Below are 19711 nucleotides of genomic sequence, written 5' to 3'. Positions count from 1 at the left end.
GAAGTGTGTTAGGTGTTTTACTGATATTTTCTCAAACTTAAGACCCAGGCTGATTTCTGCAGGTGGTCCCTCCAGATGTGCCAGCTTTTGCCCACCCCCTCCTCTCAGGCACTGGCTCACTCCCCTTCCCCATTAGGGAAAGACGTGCCCCCAGTGCCACACCATGAGGTTGACTGAGAGTAACACAGGCTCTGCACGTGAAGCACCTGGCGGGCAGGCCATCAGCTTCCAGCGTTTGCTGCTGCTGCTCTAACTGGTCTCAGTTCTGCAAGATATTTACCCCAGCGCCCAGAAATGGGACTATACGCAATGCTGTCACTTCACTGCTGTATCTGCGAAACTTCTTTCTGATGAGTACTCCAGGTTTTATTTAAGTCACTTACAGAATACAACTAAAAATAATGTTCTTGAAACACCTTCAGCTTCAGTGTTGTAATAAACATACAGCAAAAAGTACTCTATTACCTGAATTAACTGACGTGTAGAAACCTAAGTAGGCTTAAATATGTCTGTTGGACTTTGGAATATACATGTTTAGATTTCAGTATTCATTGTTGGTAGGGAGAATTATATGTGGATTATGCTAGAGGACACAGATAAACTGTTCTGGGAGTACGCTTATTTGTGGCTAACCCAGAAAACAAATAACAGAAACATGACTCATGTTGCTATACATTGGTTTGTAAAATATTTATTTAAACTTTACACAAACAAATTTAATAAAAAAAATAAAAGACTATAAAAACTTCTGCTTAACATTTCTTGAAAAGCATTTAACCCTATTATTTGAGCACCATGTTTACCTGGCACACAAGTAGGCACTTGAAGATTTACTGAACTAAATCATAAGAACAGTCTGCAATGCAGGACAAGCATGGGACTCAGAGCCAACCCAATAATCGGGTTGCCAGGAGAGGACTGTTAAGGAGACTGTGTCAATGCTTTGTCCCTTAGAATTTTATCTAGTTATTGGGAGAGTATACATTTTGAAATAAAAGTATTATGAAAATAATATGCTCAACCTTAAAAGGATGCTTTATCATTTAGAAGCTATTTCCGCATCATCATTAAATTTACCTGTATGCATGGTTTAATATGACTACTTTGATTCACAAACTGAATGAGAGAAAGTAGATTAGGTCTCTGGGTGCAAATCTAGGGCGTTGTCTTAAGTGAGCTGGCTGAGGATTACCATGCTGAGCCCCTCTACTACCAAAAGCTCAAATAAAAAAATAAAATACCTGCAGCGTGTATCCAGGCTCGCACTGAAAGGACAGCACATCGTTCACCATGTATCGGTCTCCTGTTTTGATGCTGTTGCTGGGAAGGGCTGGCTCTTGGCAAGCAGCAAGACCTACGGCTGGGGAAACGTAAAGAAAAACACTTACAAGCTATGTAAAATGAACAATATTCTTATCATTCGAATAGCGAAGTAGCGTTTTCCTATTGCTCTCCTCCTATAGAAATGAACAAAAACTCTCTCTCTTGTTTGTCTACCAAGAAGACATTAACTTTCAATCAGTTTGAGCTAAATCTTAAATATTGATTAATTTCATTTCTACTGTGTAATGAAATTTCTTTAAAGAATAAAATTTGTTACTTCCACATTTAGTGTAAAACACTCCAATTCCAATGCATACACATTTTAAAAGGTCTTTAAGGAAACTGTTTCCTATTATATGCAAATCCCCATGATATGGCTCTCTTGCTTTTTGTTTTTCTAGCATACTTAGCAGTCTTTTTGAAAAATTTTAAGTGTGAATCCGGGAATTCTATCCTTCTGGAAAAACATAATATGAGAACAAATATTTTATATTCAATCTCTCTCTCTCTTTCTCATTTAAAGACAACAACAAAAAAATTCTCATGAACAGTTTGTTCTTTAGGTAAAAAGGACCAATATTTACAGACCCTAAAGCTGTAATCAGGCACTTTCCTAGATGGAATTGCCTTTAATTAAGACACTAACAAAATTTTTAAAAATGCATCATATAATATTGGAATTCAGCTTAGAATATCAGCTGAATGAATGCCAAGGACCATTTAACATTGATACTTATTTGTATAAACCCTTATCATATGAATAATCAAAATATGTAGCTGTGGTATTTTATACAATCAAAAATGTATTTGAAATTTTGCTAAAGATTTGGTGATTACTAATAATCTTCCATGATTCTAGTACATCTTTTTCTCACATCCGGAGTTACTAAGCACTAATAAGTTATCCAGGGTGAGAAATGGGAGAGAAGGACTTCTTCAGAGCAGACCAGCTTAAAATCCTTCACATGCTCTTGGACTGAGACTTTGGTTCTTGTTCTTTTCATTAACATGAAGGAACTAATCAGATTAACTAACTGACTGGGACTCTGAGTAATGGGGCAGGGCTGGGGGAGGGGAAGATTGTTCTTCCAGGACATGAAGGCTGGTCTATGCAGCCACACAATTGTGGGTCCCAGTGCACAATGAGGACGCATGCTGCCTGCCCTGCCCTCAGGACTGGGTCCACACCTGTGGGCACCCACTGCAGCTGGCACATCTCCTCTGCTCGTGTGCATGCTTCACTGTCCCCATCAGACTTCGAGGTCAGAGATGAAATTATTAAGAATTTCCAGATGGGCAACAGCATGCATGGGATGCCTCTGAGAGCAGGAGCTGGTGTCACTCCACGTGGTGCCAACTCACGAGGCAGCCTTGGGGTCTTGACAGGCAGCACTTGGAGAAATCAAGGGGCAGGCAGTCCCTTGGAGCAAGGGATGAAGACAGTACTGTTTGCCAGTCGCTCTCCTGGCTGCATCACGTTGCTCTAATCCTCACAAGAACCTTAATGTAGACTCCGGTGTCTGACATTAAGGTCAAGGCAGAGCAAAGTGAGATGGGCAGGCCGAGGTTCCCAGGTGCAGGTGTGCAGACCCACCTGCGCACCTGGGTGAGGTAACAGTTTTCTCCACTGCCCTGCTTTTCAAAGTATGGTAAGTGTGGGAGCCTGTAAGAGATGCACACTTTGGGTATCTCAGAACTATTGGACCAGAATCTGCCTGTTAACACCATCCCTGGTGATTCTTATGCATTAAAGTTTGAGAATCACCAGTTTGCCTCACTTTACCCTGGAACCTGAGAAGATGAAATAGAGAGAAGAGTCTTTATTTCTCATCATCAGTGAGACTGTTCATTTGAGAGCATGATGCTATAGAAATTACACTGGATGGGCACCACTGTATATAAACAGGATAATTTCAAGCCATGAAACACATGGATTCTGTCTGGGATGAGCAGGTGTGAGGTGTAGCATAATGTTTTTATAAGCTGAAATTGATTTTCCTTAAATGTCTATACACTAAAAACTATAAAACACCATATGCATTAAGTGACGATATTTTTTATTCGTAGTACAGAATTTTAAGCCATCTGGGGTTTTTCATCGATGATAAAATTGCTAAATATGGACAAATACCATCACTTACACCTTTAACTTTTTTTATTGATATAAATCTAATTTATCTCCCTCTCCTTTATAACTTTAGAAAATAAACTGCAACTATATTTCAATTTCACCTTTTTTTTCCCATCACAGATTGGCATGAACTCCTACTGTATATCATTTATTTTTTATTTGACCCTAAAAAAATACATTTAAAATACTTGTGCCATAAAATTTCAAACTACAATTTAGAATTCTAAAAAGATAAAGATACTTTATGATTTTGAAACACATGATAAACATGCATTTTCTTGTCCAATATTTAGAGCAGGATAAGCAGGACCTTTGTAAATATAGTTAAAATAAGTTCGAACATTTTGTTTTTCAACTTATCACTGTCCTCATTTCAACTGGCATTGTGTATGGTTTTCAAACTTCACAATTCAAAACAAATATGTTGTTCTAGCTGGACAGCTTAAAACAATAATGAATATAATAATCAAAGAAAGAGGAAAGCAGACCAAATGGAGAGATCAATAGAGTTGGATTATTTGGCAGCTGCAAAGAGGTCAAAGGACAGATATGTAGAAACATGAGCATTAGGTACATGACAGGTCATCGTAAACACTATAGGGAATATATTGGCTACTCCTTCATTTTGAAACGAAAAAATTTGTCGAGTATATTGTTCATTGTAACCAATTAAAGAACCAGTCCTTTGCATAAGCACACCCTAAGACAGAAGTGTTGTTCACAACCTCTGTAAACCCATAATCCAAAAATTGTATTAAAGGTCAGACAATGTGCTGGAAAACAGGTGAAGAAAGAAATCACAACTTCACATAGGGAGACCTGATGGGAGGATGACAATAGATGAAGTAAATGTCAAATGTCATCATCACATAGATCTAAACCTACATGTGTCATCCTGTACACTCAGACTTCTATACAACATTGTTCAATGTCCATACATCTTCTTGACATCAAAGAGCAGCTGTAAAGAAAGCCCCTTTAATTAAGAAAAAGTATCCAAAGAAAAGAAACTACTTTTTTATTCATTGTCTAAGAAGTTTAGTGTATATGGAGCTAAAAATATTTTCTCTTACCTGTCAACTGTTGGCTGATTCAGTCCACATAAAAAATGCTATTCTATTCCTTCGATTTAATAGATCATAAGGTCTCATTAAAGCATAGGGATTGTGTGTCCAGTGTCAAGAGAAGCAATCTCATGAATTTGAGGGGCAGTAGAATTTTTAAATGTGATTGAAGTTATTATTAGTTTAAAACAGATTGTTATAACTTTAAGATGTTTTATGTAATTGCAGTTGTAACCACAATGAAAACATTTATTTAATACAAAGAGAAGTTATGTCACTACAAAAAAATCAATGAGACAAAAAAAATGGAGTAAGAGGAAAATAGAGACAAAAATGCTAAAAGACATACAGAAAACAAAGACACAGATTGGCAGAATGGATTAAAAAAAAGTTCCAGGCATTTGCTATCTACCATTTACTCATTTTAGATCTAAGTACACACATAGTCTAAAAGTGAAAGGATTGAAAAAGATATTTCATGCAAAAAGGAACCTAAAGACATCAGGGATGGCCATACTTAGAATAGATGTTAAAACAAAAATTGTCACAAGAGACAAAGAAGGACATTATATATATAATAATAAAAGGGTCAATTCACCAAGGAGATATAACAATAATAAATATATATGCACCTGACACTGGAACTGCCAAATAAGTGAAGCAAACACTGACAGACCTGAAGGGAGAAATAGACACAAACACAAGAACAGTATGAACCTTCAATATTCCACTTTCAGTTATGGATAGAACAGCCAGATAGAAGATAAGGGACAGAAGACTTGAACAACACTAAAGCCCATTTAGACCTAAGAGATATATACAGAATACTCCACCCAAAAAAGCAGAACACATATTCTTCTCTGGTGTACATGGAACATTCTCCAAGATAGGCCACATGTTAGGCCACAAAACACATCTAAACAAATTTTAAAAAACTGAAATCACACAGAGTATTTTCATCAATCACTTTAAAATGAAACAAGAAATCAATAGCAGAGGGAAAAAAGGAAAATCCACAAGTAGATGGAAATTAAAGAACTCAATCTTAAACTCAACCAACAGGTCAAGGAACAAATCACAAGAGAATTTAGCAAATATCTGGAGACATGAAAACAAAAACGCAACATATAAAAACTTACAGGATGCAGTAAAAGCAGTACTAAAAGGGAAGTTTATAGCTGTTAATGCTTACATTATAGAAGAAAAATGATCTCAAATAAACAACCTAACTTTATACCTCAAGGAACTAGAAAAAGAACAAACTAAACCAAAAGTTAGCATAAGGAAGAAAATAATAAAGATTAGAGGAGAAGTCAATAAAATAGAGAATATGAAACAATGGAAAACATCAACAAGACCACAACTATTTTTTTTAAATATCAACAAAATCAACAAACCCTTAGATAGACTGAGAAAAAAGTTTTAAAAGACTCAAATAATTAAATTTAGAAATTAAAGGCATTTTAAAAAACTATGAACACTTATACACCAATGAAATGGATAACCTAGAAGAAATAGATAAATCCCAAGAAATATACAACCTACCAAGTATCATAAAGAAATAACAATTCCGAACAGACCTATCATTAGTAAGGATGCCCAAACCCATTGGCCTTCTTACTTCGTCCTTGTCCACACTCTGCATCCATCAGCAGACCTGTCAGTTCTACCTACCATGTGCATCTCACATCCTTGTTTCTCCTGCATTCCACCTCCTCTAAGCCACAGAACTGAGCTTCCTCTGAGCCTGTTGACAACTGCAACATCTGTTTATCTGATGAGGATACCCCTTCTCTTGTCACTGTCCAAGTAGGTCTCTACTCAACAACCTAATTGATCTGGTTGAAGGATAAATCAGATGACGTTACTTCCCTGATGGAAACTGTTCAATGTCTTCCAACTGTTCTCAGGATAAAATCCTGGGCTACAAGGTGGGGAACATTCTCTCTCTGGCTCACTCTTTCAATTTTGCTTCCTGCCTCTCTTCTGACTGTCCACAAGGTTCCCTCTAGTCTAGACATTTTTTTTTTTCGGCTTCATGAGTACAATAGGTGCCTTTCTACCTGGGGTACCCCTTGATAGTTTCCTTTGACTACAATGCATTTCCCTTAAGTCTTTTTGTGGTTGAATGATGTCCATTGTTTCATTCTTCCTTCAATAAATATTGTCAATGAAAAACAGAGCTCCACAGTTACTTTGCACCTCAGAATACTGCTTATTTGCTTCAAGGTGCTTAAAACAATCTATAACCATCATGGTGTTTCCTTATATATTATGTCCCCACCACTAGAATATAAATTCTGCATAAGCAGAGACCATGTATGGTTGTCTTATCATGATTCTGTCTATGGAGGCTAGAGGCTAGAGTAGGCATATAACAGATGCTCCAATATATGGGGATGAATGCAGCGACATCCACAATTTAGTTTCGGGGGACAGGGATGAGGGGGCAATCATCACCAAGAGGAGATGAGTCTCAAATGAGTTACAAGGGTGGATGCACCAGGTGACAACTGATAATTTGAAACCAAACTCCTTTTCATGTGGGCAACTCTCTGAGTAATGGGCAGAGTGAGTAGCAGCAGAATTTCTTTAATGATTGACGATCCTCTCAAGCAGCAACCAGAGACTAGCTGATAAATACAGAGTTAATGTTGGGACCCACCTCTTAAATCAGTGGCAGGGACAGTAGGTGATGGTCCGAAGAGTTTAGGATTAAGCGTCAGTTCTGTACACTCCACCCTTCCCAGTCCCAAATCCATTAATGCCTGAAATTCCAAAGACTATCAAAGGACAACAGGAAAACTGTACTCCAATCCCTTTATTTTAGAAGACAGTCAGCTAAAGAACCCAGGGATTAAGTAGTTTATATTGCACCTTTCACTTAAATTTAATACTTGTTAAAATGCCAAAACATCACTGTTAGGAGAAAAGTTTTAATCAGTTACCAGTTTTTTGTGTGTATTACATTCAACCCCAAATAAATCTGGGGTTCTCTTGTTACCCACCAAACAAAGTTCTGTTACTACTGAATGCCCAGAACAGTCTTGTAAGACAGACTTCACATTACTAGAAGGGTCTCTGGAACATTCTGTGATGTTAGGTAGAAGTCAAGATATACAAGACTTTAAACTCTTCCATGGTCCTTGGTGCAATCAGAACTTGGTATGAAATGAGGAAGACATGAATTATCAATTGATGTTAATGAAAGCAATTTTAATAGGAGGTAGGAGTTGAAAGGGTCTCGGGAGATTCTTTGAAATAAAAGCACTTAGATAAATTTTACGGATCAACAAATGATTGATATAGAGTTAAATACATGAAGATAACTTTATTACACCCCTGAATGGACACGGTTTACAGGATGCCCACTCTGGTGGAGGTACAGCGCTGTCTTCCGTGGATGCACAAGATAAAATCTCCATAAATGCACCCAGGGGTATATGAGGTGTTATCTTATCCAACCTTTCACTTCCTGTGAGTTTTACTCATGCCCGCCATTCAAGTTGAGAAACCTTATTAGTATTATTAATATAGTATTAAAGTGTCATTAAAACATGCATTAATAATTTGCATGCATTTATAAGGATTACTGTAATTGTAGAAGGCTATTTCAAGCTGTCAGTATTCAACTATGATAACATCTCACTAAAAATGTGTAGTACTTTTCATTTCAAAAACTTAAGGCATTTTCCAGAATTTTAATCCTCATTACATACTTCCTTCTGAGTGCTTGTTTTGAAATGAGTCCACAAAGGAAATGAAATGTAGTACTTATTTGATCACTGAAAACAAACAGAATGCAAGTATTTTAAAAGCACATCCATAATAAACATAGCTTTATAGTGATAATATTCTGTTGACCATCAGCTCAGACCCCTGCAGGAATTAATGCAGTTCACTATACTATGTTCTCACCATTATATCAAAAACTGACACGTGATTGTCATATAAGGTTCACTTCTGAATTTTCTAGAAAACCTTTTTTGAATACAACTTCAATTTTAAATTATAAGTACTTTTTAGAATACAGACAAGCAAGGAACTTATCTCTTTTAATTACTGCATTTTCTTTTTTCTAAAGATAATTAAATAAATTCTATTTCCTTTTTTCGCTTTTATTGCCAGAAATTTAAAGCTAAATTTACTGCTTAACAATACCAATTATTTTAATATAGGGGGCTAGGATATTTATATCTTTCTCTTTAGTTGCCTTTTAAATTTTTCTTTATTTTAATAATTTCTTTGTTGTATACTTATTTTTAAGTTGCACCAAATACTTGAAGAATGGACAGGTTATCTTTTTTCCTAATCTATTTCTTATTCACCTGAGTATTTATCATTTGAGTGAGATCTTATAAAATTCATGCTATATAATGCTATATAATATTATTTTTCATTATATACATAACTACAAATTAAATACATATGAGAAGGACTTAATCATGTATAATAAGTTTTGTACTTGAAATACTACTACTATATTACAGTCAGCTCTAGGTCAAATAATATTTGAGAAAAAATTTAAGTCTGATAATAGTAGAATACTTTATATTTATTTTATAATAATCATTTTAACTAACGACAATTAATACACCGAACTTGCAAGCATGCTAAAATGTGAAAAAAATCTCCATTTGACCCTACCTTGTAAAGGATAAGCATTCATTTCAAACAATGAAAGAGTTACTATATTTACTTTTCTCTGAAATTTTTGTTTTTTCATAATAACTACAAATCACTAATTCAAACTCCTCTTTTTCAGAATAAATATATTGTAAATGTGTTACTGCAATATTATTGTCTTTTTATAAAAAAAAAATTATTGTCTCTTTCTCTCTCTTACATGAGGCTGTCATGGCCATAGCTTACATGTTCCAGGCTCTGACCCATCTGTATAATGTTCTGTACCAAAGGGCCAGAGTATTAGACATGGGAGAATGGCTTCCACATCAGACCATGTCCTCTGCTGAGCTACTGTTTAGAGTAGAAAGCTAACTTTCTGCTTTGTAGGACATCTAAAATTCACACTGCACAGTAGCTTCTCTATTTCACTTGCCTTCCAGGGGTCAAATGTCATATCTCATAGACTCGAGAAATATTTTGTTAACTCCAATGGGTTTCCCAGTGGTGAGTGTGAGAGGAAAAAGGTCTCGAAAAAGACAGTGAAATAAAAAAAACTTTCATATATAGAATTATGTTGGTGCTGTTTGGACTCAGTGCCATATATCAGCATTAAATAGGCTTGAATAATTGCAGAAGCCTTTCACTTGAGGTCAAACACACTCATTGGGTTTATGACATTAATCTGGCATAGATGCCATTCGATTAGGTCTTACATGGTTCCCTGCAGACCCAGAAATTAAGTATCTTCCAACACAGCAAGACAGAACTATGTGTAAGCTCAGGCACAGTACCAGTCTAATTTAATAAAGCAGGTTTTAGTTATGTAAAGTGTGACTATTAAACAAGCACTGCTGTGTGTAAAACTCGAGATAAGTAGTTTCTATTTCAAGCAACCTCTAAAGGAAGATTGTCTCAACTAGATGGGTTTATTCTGCTAATAATGTATTTGTAATGTAAATATATATTACATTTAATTCTATATAATTTATCTGTAAATATCTCTGAATTTGTTCACAGTTATGAAGAAACCTATGTCACTACTTTAAAGTTACATGTACTAGATAGATAATAGTTATAGATAGTTGGATAATTTTGTTTAAAAACTGGACATTCAAGAAAAGTTTCTCTATGGTTAATCTAAATAAATAATTTTAGTATTCATCTAGCCTTGAACTAGAGCAATTTTAAAACCCATAAAAAGACTTCCACTTCTACTTGCGATATAGAAATCTGTAAAATACAACCTCACTCCCACTTTAACAATGAGAAAAATCTGAACTATAAAATCATAACCTTTCTTGAACTCATCAGGGAGCTGAGGTTTCAGGTACCCAGGTGACATCAGTTCCAAAGGATTAGTGCCTTCAAGGAGAGGGAGGACACACAAACTGTCACTGTGACAGATCACAGGAGAGGAAGGACCAACTCACACATAGGCAATGACACATCAGCTAATGTTTTAGCAAGTGGCCAGTACCTGAGCATGGGTCTCCAGTAGCTCAGGGCCCCAGACAGAAGGGAGTCTGTCCTTCCTTCCACATGCCTCCATTGACTAATTAAGAGAGATACTGGGGACATGGTAGGAGCCTGGAGTGAGCCTCTTCCTTACCACCACCAAATATCAATGTTTCTGTGGAGAGGGGCATGACACCCGACGCACTTCCCGAACCCTTTCACTTTTAGGAAACTAAAGTGTTAAGCCACTGGGAGAGGAGCAGCAAAACCTGTTCCCTCCAGGGCACAGGGAAAGGGGCACTGCAGCTTGGAGAAAGGTGTACGGAAAAAGAAAGTCTACATGTGGGGTGTGGCAGGAAAGCCAGTATGAGCTTAAGATACTACATCAGCACCAAGACCATGGTCTTCTAGCCCTAGGGGACACTCAGCAAACGCTCCTCAAAGGCCAACCACAGGTAGACCCTGACGACCTTGGGAGGGGGTCAAGAATGCTGAGAACACCCCACCCCACTCTGTGCAGACTCTCAAGGTTTGACTTAGGCTGGAAGAGAATCACAGAGCAACTCTGACTCCAGTGTAAGCTTAACACCAAGCGACAAGCAACAGCGTCTACTACTGGGGGAGATGCCACCTCTTTTGAAAAGGTGTTTAGGGAGGACTGACAGCTCAGAGTGGAGTAACGATGCTGAGAAAAAGCCCCCAATTAGGCACTTGGCAGTGCCAGCTCACCACTGAGGAATTTGATGCTCTGAAAGTAACCATAGCGACAACAGAACTCAAATCCAGTGTAACTCCTGACTCAACAGGCTAACAAAAGTGGTGCCCATTCCCAGGCACAAATATTAACCACAATCTCTATGGTTCTACTCGTGGTGTCCACCTTTAATAAAATATTCAAGAAATAACAACCCTTTGCCTAGAGATGAAGTAAGTAACCAAACTCTGCATACTCATATAGTGGAAATATAAGACAGGGATATTAAATATAAAAAATATGTTAAAAGATCTAGTGGAAAAGATAGCATGCATGAAGAGATGGAGTAATTATTGATGAGAGACAATAATTATAAGAAAGAAGTGGAGGGCTTCTCTGGTGGTGCAGTGGTTGAGAGTCCGCCTGCCGATGCAGGGGACACGGGTTCGTGCCCCAGTCCAGGAGGATCCCCCATGCCGCGGAGCGGCTGGGCCCGTGAGCCATGGCCGCTGAGCCTGCGCGTCCGGAGCCTGTGCTCCACAACGGGAGAGGCCACAACAGTGAGAGGCCCGCATACCGCAAAAAGAAAACAAAAACAAAAAGAAAGAAAGAAGTGGAAATTCAAGGGGCAAAACACAATATCAGAGATGAAGAATTATTTCAATAGACTCATTAGCAGACTTAACACAGCTGAGGACAGATTCAGAGAATCAAAGGTTAACAGCAACTACATAAACTGGAACACAAAGAGAAAGTGTGAACAAAACAGAACTGAGGAACAAGAACTGTGATACAATATCAACAGGCCTAACACACATGTAATTAGAGTTTCAAAAGAAACAGGAAAAGAGAATTGGGGAAAAGAAATATTTGTAATGATAATGGTCAACAATTTTTCATAAATAATAAAAGACATCAAACCTTAGATCCAAGAATATAAGTTTACCCTGAACAGGATGAATATCAAGCGCATGCGCGTGCGCGCACACACACACACACACACACACAAATCCATCTAGACATACTATAGTCTACCTGATGAAAATAAAGAAAAATTCTTAAAGGAAGCCAGAGAACAGGGACAAATGCATAGCCATTAAGAAATACAGCTTACTTTTCATCACAAACTATGAAATAAGAAGACAATGAAGTGGCATTTTTAACATACTGAAAAGAACTTTCAACCCAGATTTCTATACCCAGCCGAAATATCTTTCAAAAATGACGGTAAAATGATGACCTTCAGAAAAACAAAATCTGGGAGAATTCTTTGTCTGCAGACCTGCACTAGAAGAAGAGTCAAAAGGAGTTCTTCAGACAGAAAAATTTTAGACAGAAACTTGGATTCACCCAAAGAAATAAAGAGCTCCAAAGATGCTAAAAACAGGTAAATATAAAATATTTAGTTTTCTTATTTTTATCCACTCTGAAAGATCAATATCTAAAGCAAAAACAGTAAAAATGTTTTGTGGGCTTTATAACATGTAAAAATAATATGTAAGACAATATTAACATAAAGGATGGAAAGAGGAAATTAGAAGTATATGCTTGTAAGTTTCAGTACCTATTAAGTGACATAATATTATTTGCAGGTAAGCTGTGTTATATTAAAGATGCATATTTTAAACTTGTCTAAGGAGACCATTAACACTTTTAAGAGTTTATCTAATAAGTCCATAGTGGAGATAAATTGGAGCAATAAAAAGACTCAGTTAAACCAAAAGCTGTCAGGAAAAGAGGGAAAAAATCAACAAGATACAAATAGGATCAGTACAAACACTCCAACAGGGCTCATGTGTTTACTCTTATTTGTCCTCCTCCCACCAAATTCCACTGAAATAAACTTGTTTATAAATATTTACATATACAATTGGCCTCTGTAACCATGGGTTCTGAATCTGTTGATTCAACCAACCATGGTTCAAAAATTTTTGAAAAAACACATTCCAGAAAGTTCCAAAAAGCAAAACTTGAATTTGATGCAGGTTGGCAACAATTTACATAGTATTTCCTTTCTATTTACAACTATTTATGTAGCATTTTCATCATATTAGTTATTATAAGTAATCCAGAGATGATTTAAAGTATATGAGAGAATGTGCATAGGTTAGGTGTAAATGCGACAGCATTTCATTTAAGGGACCAGAGAACCTGTGGATTCTGGTATCCATGAGGGGAGACGGTGGCGGCGGGGGGGGGGGGGGCTCCTGGAGCCAATGCCCCACGGATACTGAGGCAAGACTGTATATATTGTTTCATGTTGAATCCAAGAACAGTTACTGCCATATTGTTCCCCAGGAGCAGGTTCCATGCTATACACCTCAAGGTCAGATTTTGTATTTTCCAATATAAACCAACATCATCATTGTTCCCATATCTATAATTTAAAGTTCCCAGAAATTTAAAGTTTTCGTTTGGTTCTTTTTCTTCAGCTTGGAGCTCAGAGCAAGCGTGAAGCTTGTATCCTTCTGCTGCCTAACTCAAATTTCCAGTCAAGTCAAATAATATAAAACCTGGCTAGATGGCTACAGGCTTGTATGAAGCATTCAAAGATGCTGGTCTTTTGACCTTTTAGCTGGATCATATAAGATCACAGAGAATTTAGATCACAAATACCACACCGGACCTCCTGGGAATCACTTTCGCTATCATTAATATTTTACAACTCATCCCTTCAGATAAAGTGTTTGTTTTTTGTTTGAGAAGTTCCTATCAGTGCTCGTTTGGAATTATGGACCGTTACAATTAACAGGGCCTAGCCTTCACCTCCATATGCGAAAACTCAGACTCCTCAGATGGAAGCAGGCGTGGACTTGCCATACAGCGCAGGTTTTAGGGCCAGAGCTGGATCTAGAACTGGATCTCCAAGACTGACTCCCAAGCTTCTTTATCTTCCACATGCCATTCAGCTACTAGTGACAGGTGGTGTCACCACCTGTAAAGAAGGGCAGTCTGTGTGCTCTTTCTGATTGGACAGTTGGGATATTTGGACAGGTGCTCAGTAAACTGCATTTGTGATGAAACACATCTATGTCTACCTGTGTTCATTCTGTAAGTCGTTAGCAGTCTGACTCTGACCTGGGCAGGCTGAACACATGCTAGGTTCTGTTCCTTCTCCTTTAAAAACTGAGCATACCTCAAAAATGGTATTTTTTGAGGACAAATGAGTAAGCACCCGTAACACATTTAGGGCAGGACCAGGCATAATCATGTGCTTGTTGTTGTTTTTACTATTATTACCTGGATATATATTGTAGCAAAAAGTCTGAATTTAGAGACATGTGGACTGGCAATACACATTTTAAGCTTGATGCAAAAATATGTTAACAGATTAAGAATATTAGATAATCTTTTGAAAACTTACTTCAACAGTCCTCCTGCTGTTTAGTGTTCACCTTAATAAGATTAATTCCAACATTTTTTATAATCCAAATTTTAAACGGACACAAAGAATTAGAACAGAGAAATGACTGCCTCTAAGTACATGGAAGGTAATGCCATGACCCTCAGAATGCTGTCAGCGTCCGAAAACAACCACTCAGAAAAGAAAATCACGAACGAAAACGTAGCATTCCGTGTGGCCAAGTAAAACATAAATACATTAAGTAATGAAACAAGGCCTTAAGATTCTTGAACAAGATTAATTTCAGTAAGAAATATGTTCGTCTCTCTTTTAATGAATTTTATCAGCTGAGAATAAAGTGAAATGTAGGTAAGTACTATATAGTTGGAGCTGAAGTCTGTGTGAGTACACAGATAATCGTACACAGTAATTGTAGACTAATTATTTTACTAGCACCTCTTTCTATAAGGAGTGAGTGAAGAGCCAGAAGCCACAAGATAGCTTTGAGAGGAAGAAATAAGCACATTCATCAATTCTAACACTGCTAAAAATATTAGTGAATTTATTAACACTATCATAAATAAGGTTTAGAGTTTCGTATCTACAGATGTTCACAAAATGTATCAAAGTAGCAGATTTTTCCAGACATATCCTACATAAATAGCATCCATAGTATCATTTTACGCTGTCACTAAAGTAGTCCTATTCAAATAAATTGGAATAAACTTGCATACAAATGCCTGTAATAAGTAGGGAAATTTAACTGGAATGCGAAACAGCCCTGTGGTTTGTGTCTGGTTCAGAATATTTATCATCAGCTGGAAACCTGGCCTTTCCAAAACATGCATGCATTTACATCCCAGCAAACTGTTTATTTCAATTCAAAGGATCACTTATTAAAGCTTATCCATGTATTTGCTTATTTGCAACTGCTTATTAAAGGAGATGAATATCAACATTAAGTATTTTTAGTGCTTGAAAACATGTCCTAAAATAAACTTTACTCTCATTGGAAATTCTTATTTCACTTTTACAAGGTTTACCTGCATAATCAAACGCCAAAGAAGATTTGTGAATTTGACCTTTGTCATCCCATTTATCAGACTATTAACTCAGTCTCACATCCATTTTTAAAAGGTTAGCATCTACTTTGCATTACCTTCTTCCAATTAAAATGAATAATACACCAAGGCAGGCACTAAAGTGGCTGCTCTTTGCTAGTCTGATTCTACCAGCCTCTAAGACTAGAAATAGAAAGGGCTTATGACCATAATCTATTTGGAAATTATGACTTTCTACATTTTTGGAAACTTACATGAATATTTGCTATCGCTCACAAGAAAACTAATAATATTACAAATGGTTATTTTGTACTTTTTTTTAACACAACCAACCTGAAAGCATAGTTGATGTTTTATCTAATTATTCCAGATGCTAAATTCTTCATTTCCCTATTGTCTTTCATAATATAATTATAATATATAATATAATAAAAATATAGTTCAATATAAGAATATATTATAATTATATATTATATTGTAAATATATTATATATTATAAATTATAATATAAATTTCTATATTATAAATATTATAATTGTCACAAAATTATATAACATAATAATAACATAGTTCATAGAGATCGGTTTTGTAACACCCAAGTTCGTGGAACTTCCAAACATAGTTTTAGAATAAAATTTCACTGTGTAATCAGGGCAGGGATCTATTTTCCCTTTAAGAAAATTACTCAATATCCCAGTGAAAGCCAGATGCAGAAACAGGTGACCTTACTTTTGTATTCCAGGTGGAAGCCAGCAGCTGCCACGCTGATATCCGACTGGAAATGCAGGTAGAGCTGATTGGATGTGCTGTTGAGCAGTGCTGGCACGGTGGTACCTGTGAGAAGTGATGCAGGTTGAGCTTAAACATCAGTGATGCGTTCACTCTTCGCATTATAAAATCGGTAAGAATATCATACTAAGTGATATATGTTAGAGAAAGACAAATGTTATAGGATATCACTTATATGTGAAATCTAAAATATAATACAAATGAATCTATTTACAAAACAGAAATAGACTCACAGGCATAGAAAACAAACTCATGGTTACCTAAGGGGAGAGGGAGGGAGGGAGGGAGGGAGGGATAAATTAAGAGTTTGGGATTAGTAGATGCACACCGCTGTATATAAAATAGATAAACACAAGGATTTACTGTAGAGCACAGGGAGTATATTCATTAACTTGTAATAACTTATAATAACTTATAATTTTCAGATTATAATGAAAAATCATCTGAAAATATATACATATTTAACAGAATCACTTTGCTGCACACCTGAAACTAACACAATATTGTAAGTCAACTATACTTCAAAAAAAGTCACTGAGGATATTTGTTTAGGTTTACAGATCCCTTTAACTTGTCTGATCGCCACATATTTAACCCAACTATTGGCTTTGATGGTTATACTTTTAGCCACTCTCTTCTTCCAGGTCCAGTAAGAAATTCCACATTTTCTCTGCCCTCCTCAGGCAGATGTGACATCTCTTTATCATATCAGTGAAAACACACAAATTTTTATGCTTCACCATTCATTTGACTCTTCACATTGTTTTCTTTTATCAACATAACCATTTGCTTTTTTTTTTTTTTACTTGTCACGAACAAAGAGGGGACAAAGTCTCAACACGCAAGTCATATGGAGGTTGGGGAAGCAGTTAGACTGTAGATCTGATGCAATATATTATCCAGAAGAGGTTGCTTTTGACTATATATTCTCTTCTCTATCCCTGTGTGACTCGTACTGAATAATCTTCTTTCTGAGATCTGCAAATGATTTCAATGAAACACACATGGAAAGGAAAATACAGGTTTATTTTACATAATGCCTCGTTTAATTAAAATGTTCTAACCTACCTGATAGCAGCTGACAAATCAGGAGATTTAGTGATGCTGAGGACCAGGGTGACAAAAAAGCCACGGTACCCAAGGTACCGAGGAAAAGCATGTGTTCATCAGCCAGAAGTGTAAAACATGTGGGCGGAATGTATTGTAATATGGGAAAACAATAGCTAGCTTAAATCCCTTTTTACCAAAAGGGTACATGCTTGATATTCTACTGTATTCAAATCATTCTCTGAATAAGTACACACTTCCTATATGTGAAGGAAATACCCATCACGTAAAACTCATCATGGTGCAGGCAAATTACTAGATGAAGATGATGCTAATGTATAAAGAAAGAAATATAACTTTAAATAACAAAACAAGGAAATAAACTGATAATTATCCAAGACAGATGAAGAATGTTGCAAGGATAATATCCTTTGTCACCCTTCACTCTCTGCTTAAATGATTCTAAGATCCTCCGACAGCTGTAATTAAACCAATGACTCCAGGTAAGGACTCCAGCCATCCGTCCCATCACTTGGCTGTCAAAGGCTCTTGGAAGATGATGTGAACACAACTCAACTCATAATCATCCCTGCAGAGCCTGGGTGACCTCCTGTGTCCCCACGTCCATCCACACTGTTAACACCCGCTGAAGTCCTCCCATCAGAGGCCCCCTCCCTCTCCGTGACCTGTGCTGCCCTACAGGCAGCTGTCAGACCCTAACGAGCCAGCCTCCTCCATCCTTCTTGGTTTCACTCACTCCATCCCTCCATCTTGACCACCATCATCCCAGCACAAGCCACCAGTGCTATTAACCAGGATGAGGGGATAGTACCACACTCCTAACTTGTTTCCTGAACCTACTGTTGTCTCAATCCAATTCATTCTCCACTCAGGAGTCTGAAAGCTCTTTTTAAGATGGACGCATGATTATGTCAAGTTACAGTTCTCCTAGATTCCTGGTCATCTTAGGATAAAATTTCAGCCTCCTTGATTTTACCTAAAGACCCTGCCTGATCTAACTACTACCTGCATTTCTAGCTGCTTCTCACTACTCTATTTCACAACTCATTTTCCTGTTCAAGGTGTTCCCATAATCGTAGTCTGGGATGCTCTTTCCCTCTCCTCTATCCATTTTGCCTTTCTTATTCCTACTCATTCAAAAATCTCCACTCTTCTCAAACTAAGTGTTTGCTGAATGATAAACATTTAGAAAATATCTTCAGGGCTTCCCTGGTGGCGCAGTGGTTGAGAGTCCGCCTGCCGATGCAGGGGACACGGGTTCGTGCCCCGATCCGGGAAGATCCCACATGCCGCGGAGCGGCTGGGCCCATGAGCCATGGCCTCTGAGCCTGCGCGTCCAGAGCCTGTGCTCCACAACGGGAGAGGCCACAACAGTGAGAGGGCCGCTTACCGCAAAAAAAAAAAAAAAAAAGAAAATGTCTTCAGATTTAACCCCTTTGTTATCTGACCTTGGTTTGATGCATGAAGATAGATACATACATACATACATAGACTTTTTTAATTGCACAGTCATGGAGAGGGAAACATAAGCCTATTCCTGCAGGTCAGCAGACACATATAAAGAGAGATTATTCCTTGAAACTAATTAATACCTAACGGAGTGCAGATAGGGGAATGTTGCAAAGTGGGGTGACCTCAAGACAAGAAGGAGACATCCACCCAAAACTCCAGTTTTAACCCATTTTTTTTCAAATTGTATGACGTTTGCTGTCCTCTCACTCATGTATTATTTCTGTATATTTGGATAATGTCTGCAGAAAGAACAATGTTATCTAACCAGGTAAGTTTTAATTACAGCACCTGTACTACTTTCTGCTTGGTTTTACCTGTAACTTCAGATAATCAGTGTATTTAATAGCCTTCAGCCCCCTGTCAAGTCATTTCCACACACAGGTACTTAACACACACTTTTGACTTTTTGTTTATCTTCCCTAACTGTGTTACAGTGGAATCAGAAAAACTGCTTCCACTCCTGACTCTGACACAACTCAGTTCTGTCACTGAAAGCATTTGAATATGTTCTAATTCTGTAAAATAAAGATAACAGTACATCCCTTATATGTGAGTCATACATGTGCTGTGTGTGTGAAAGTGCTTTGTGGATTATCACGTCCCCTCTAAATGTTCTTGTTAATTGCAGCAAGTAAATTCATGAAC

The 19711-nt window shown here is 37.1% G+C and overlaps 1 protein-coding gene across 1 annotated transcript in view; it reads right to left on the bottom strand.

Moving 5' to 3' along the window:
* The window catches only part of CSMD1 (CUB and Sushi multiple domains 1), a 1488158-nt gene that overhangs the window by 153293 nt on the left and 1315154 nt on the right, over positions 1-19711 (bottom strand). Inside the window, exons 38-39 of the mRNA XM_027123007.1 lie at positions 16427-16531; positions 1242-1360 (exon numbers count right to left, since the gene is read on the bottom strand). Coding sequence (XP_026978808.1) covers positions 1242-1360; positions 16427-16531 — 224 coding nt within the window. The remainder of the gene's footprint in view (positions 1-1241; positions 1361-16426; positions 16532-19711) is intronic.

Source organism: Aethalodelphis obliquidens, unplaced genomic scaffold, assembly GCF_003676395.1.
Source record: "Aethalodelphis obliquidens isolate GAN/ISIS:26980383/991018 unplaced genomic scaffold, ASM367639v1 scaffold25, whole genome shotgun sequence".
NCBI classification, from domain to species: Eukaryota; Metazoa; Chordata; class Mammalia; order Artiodactyla; family Delphinidae; genus Aethalodelphis; species Aethalodelphis obliquidens.
Note: the sequence above shows the minus strand (reverse complement) of the source record. Positions and strands in the feature narration are given on the sequence as shown.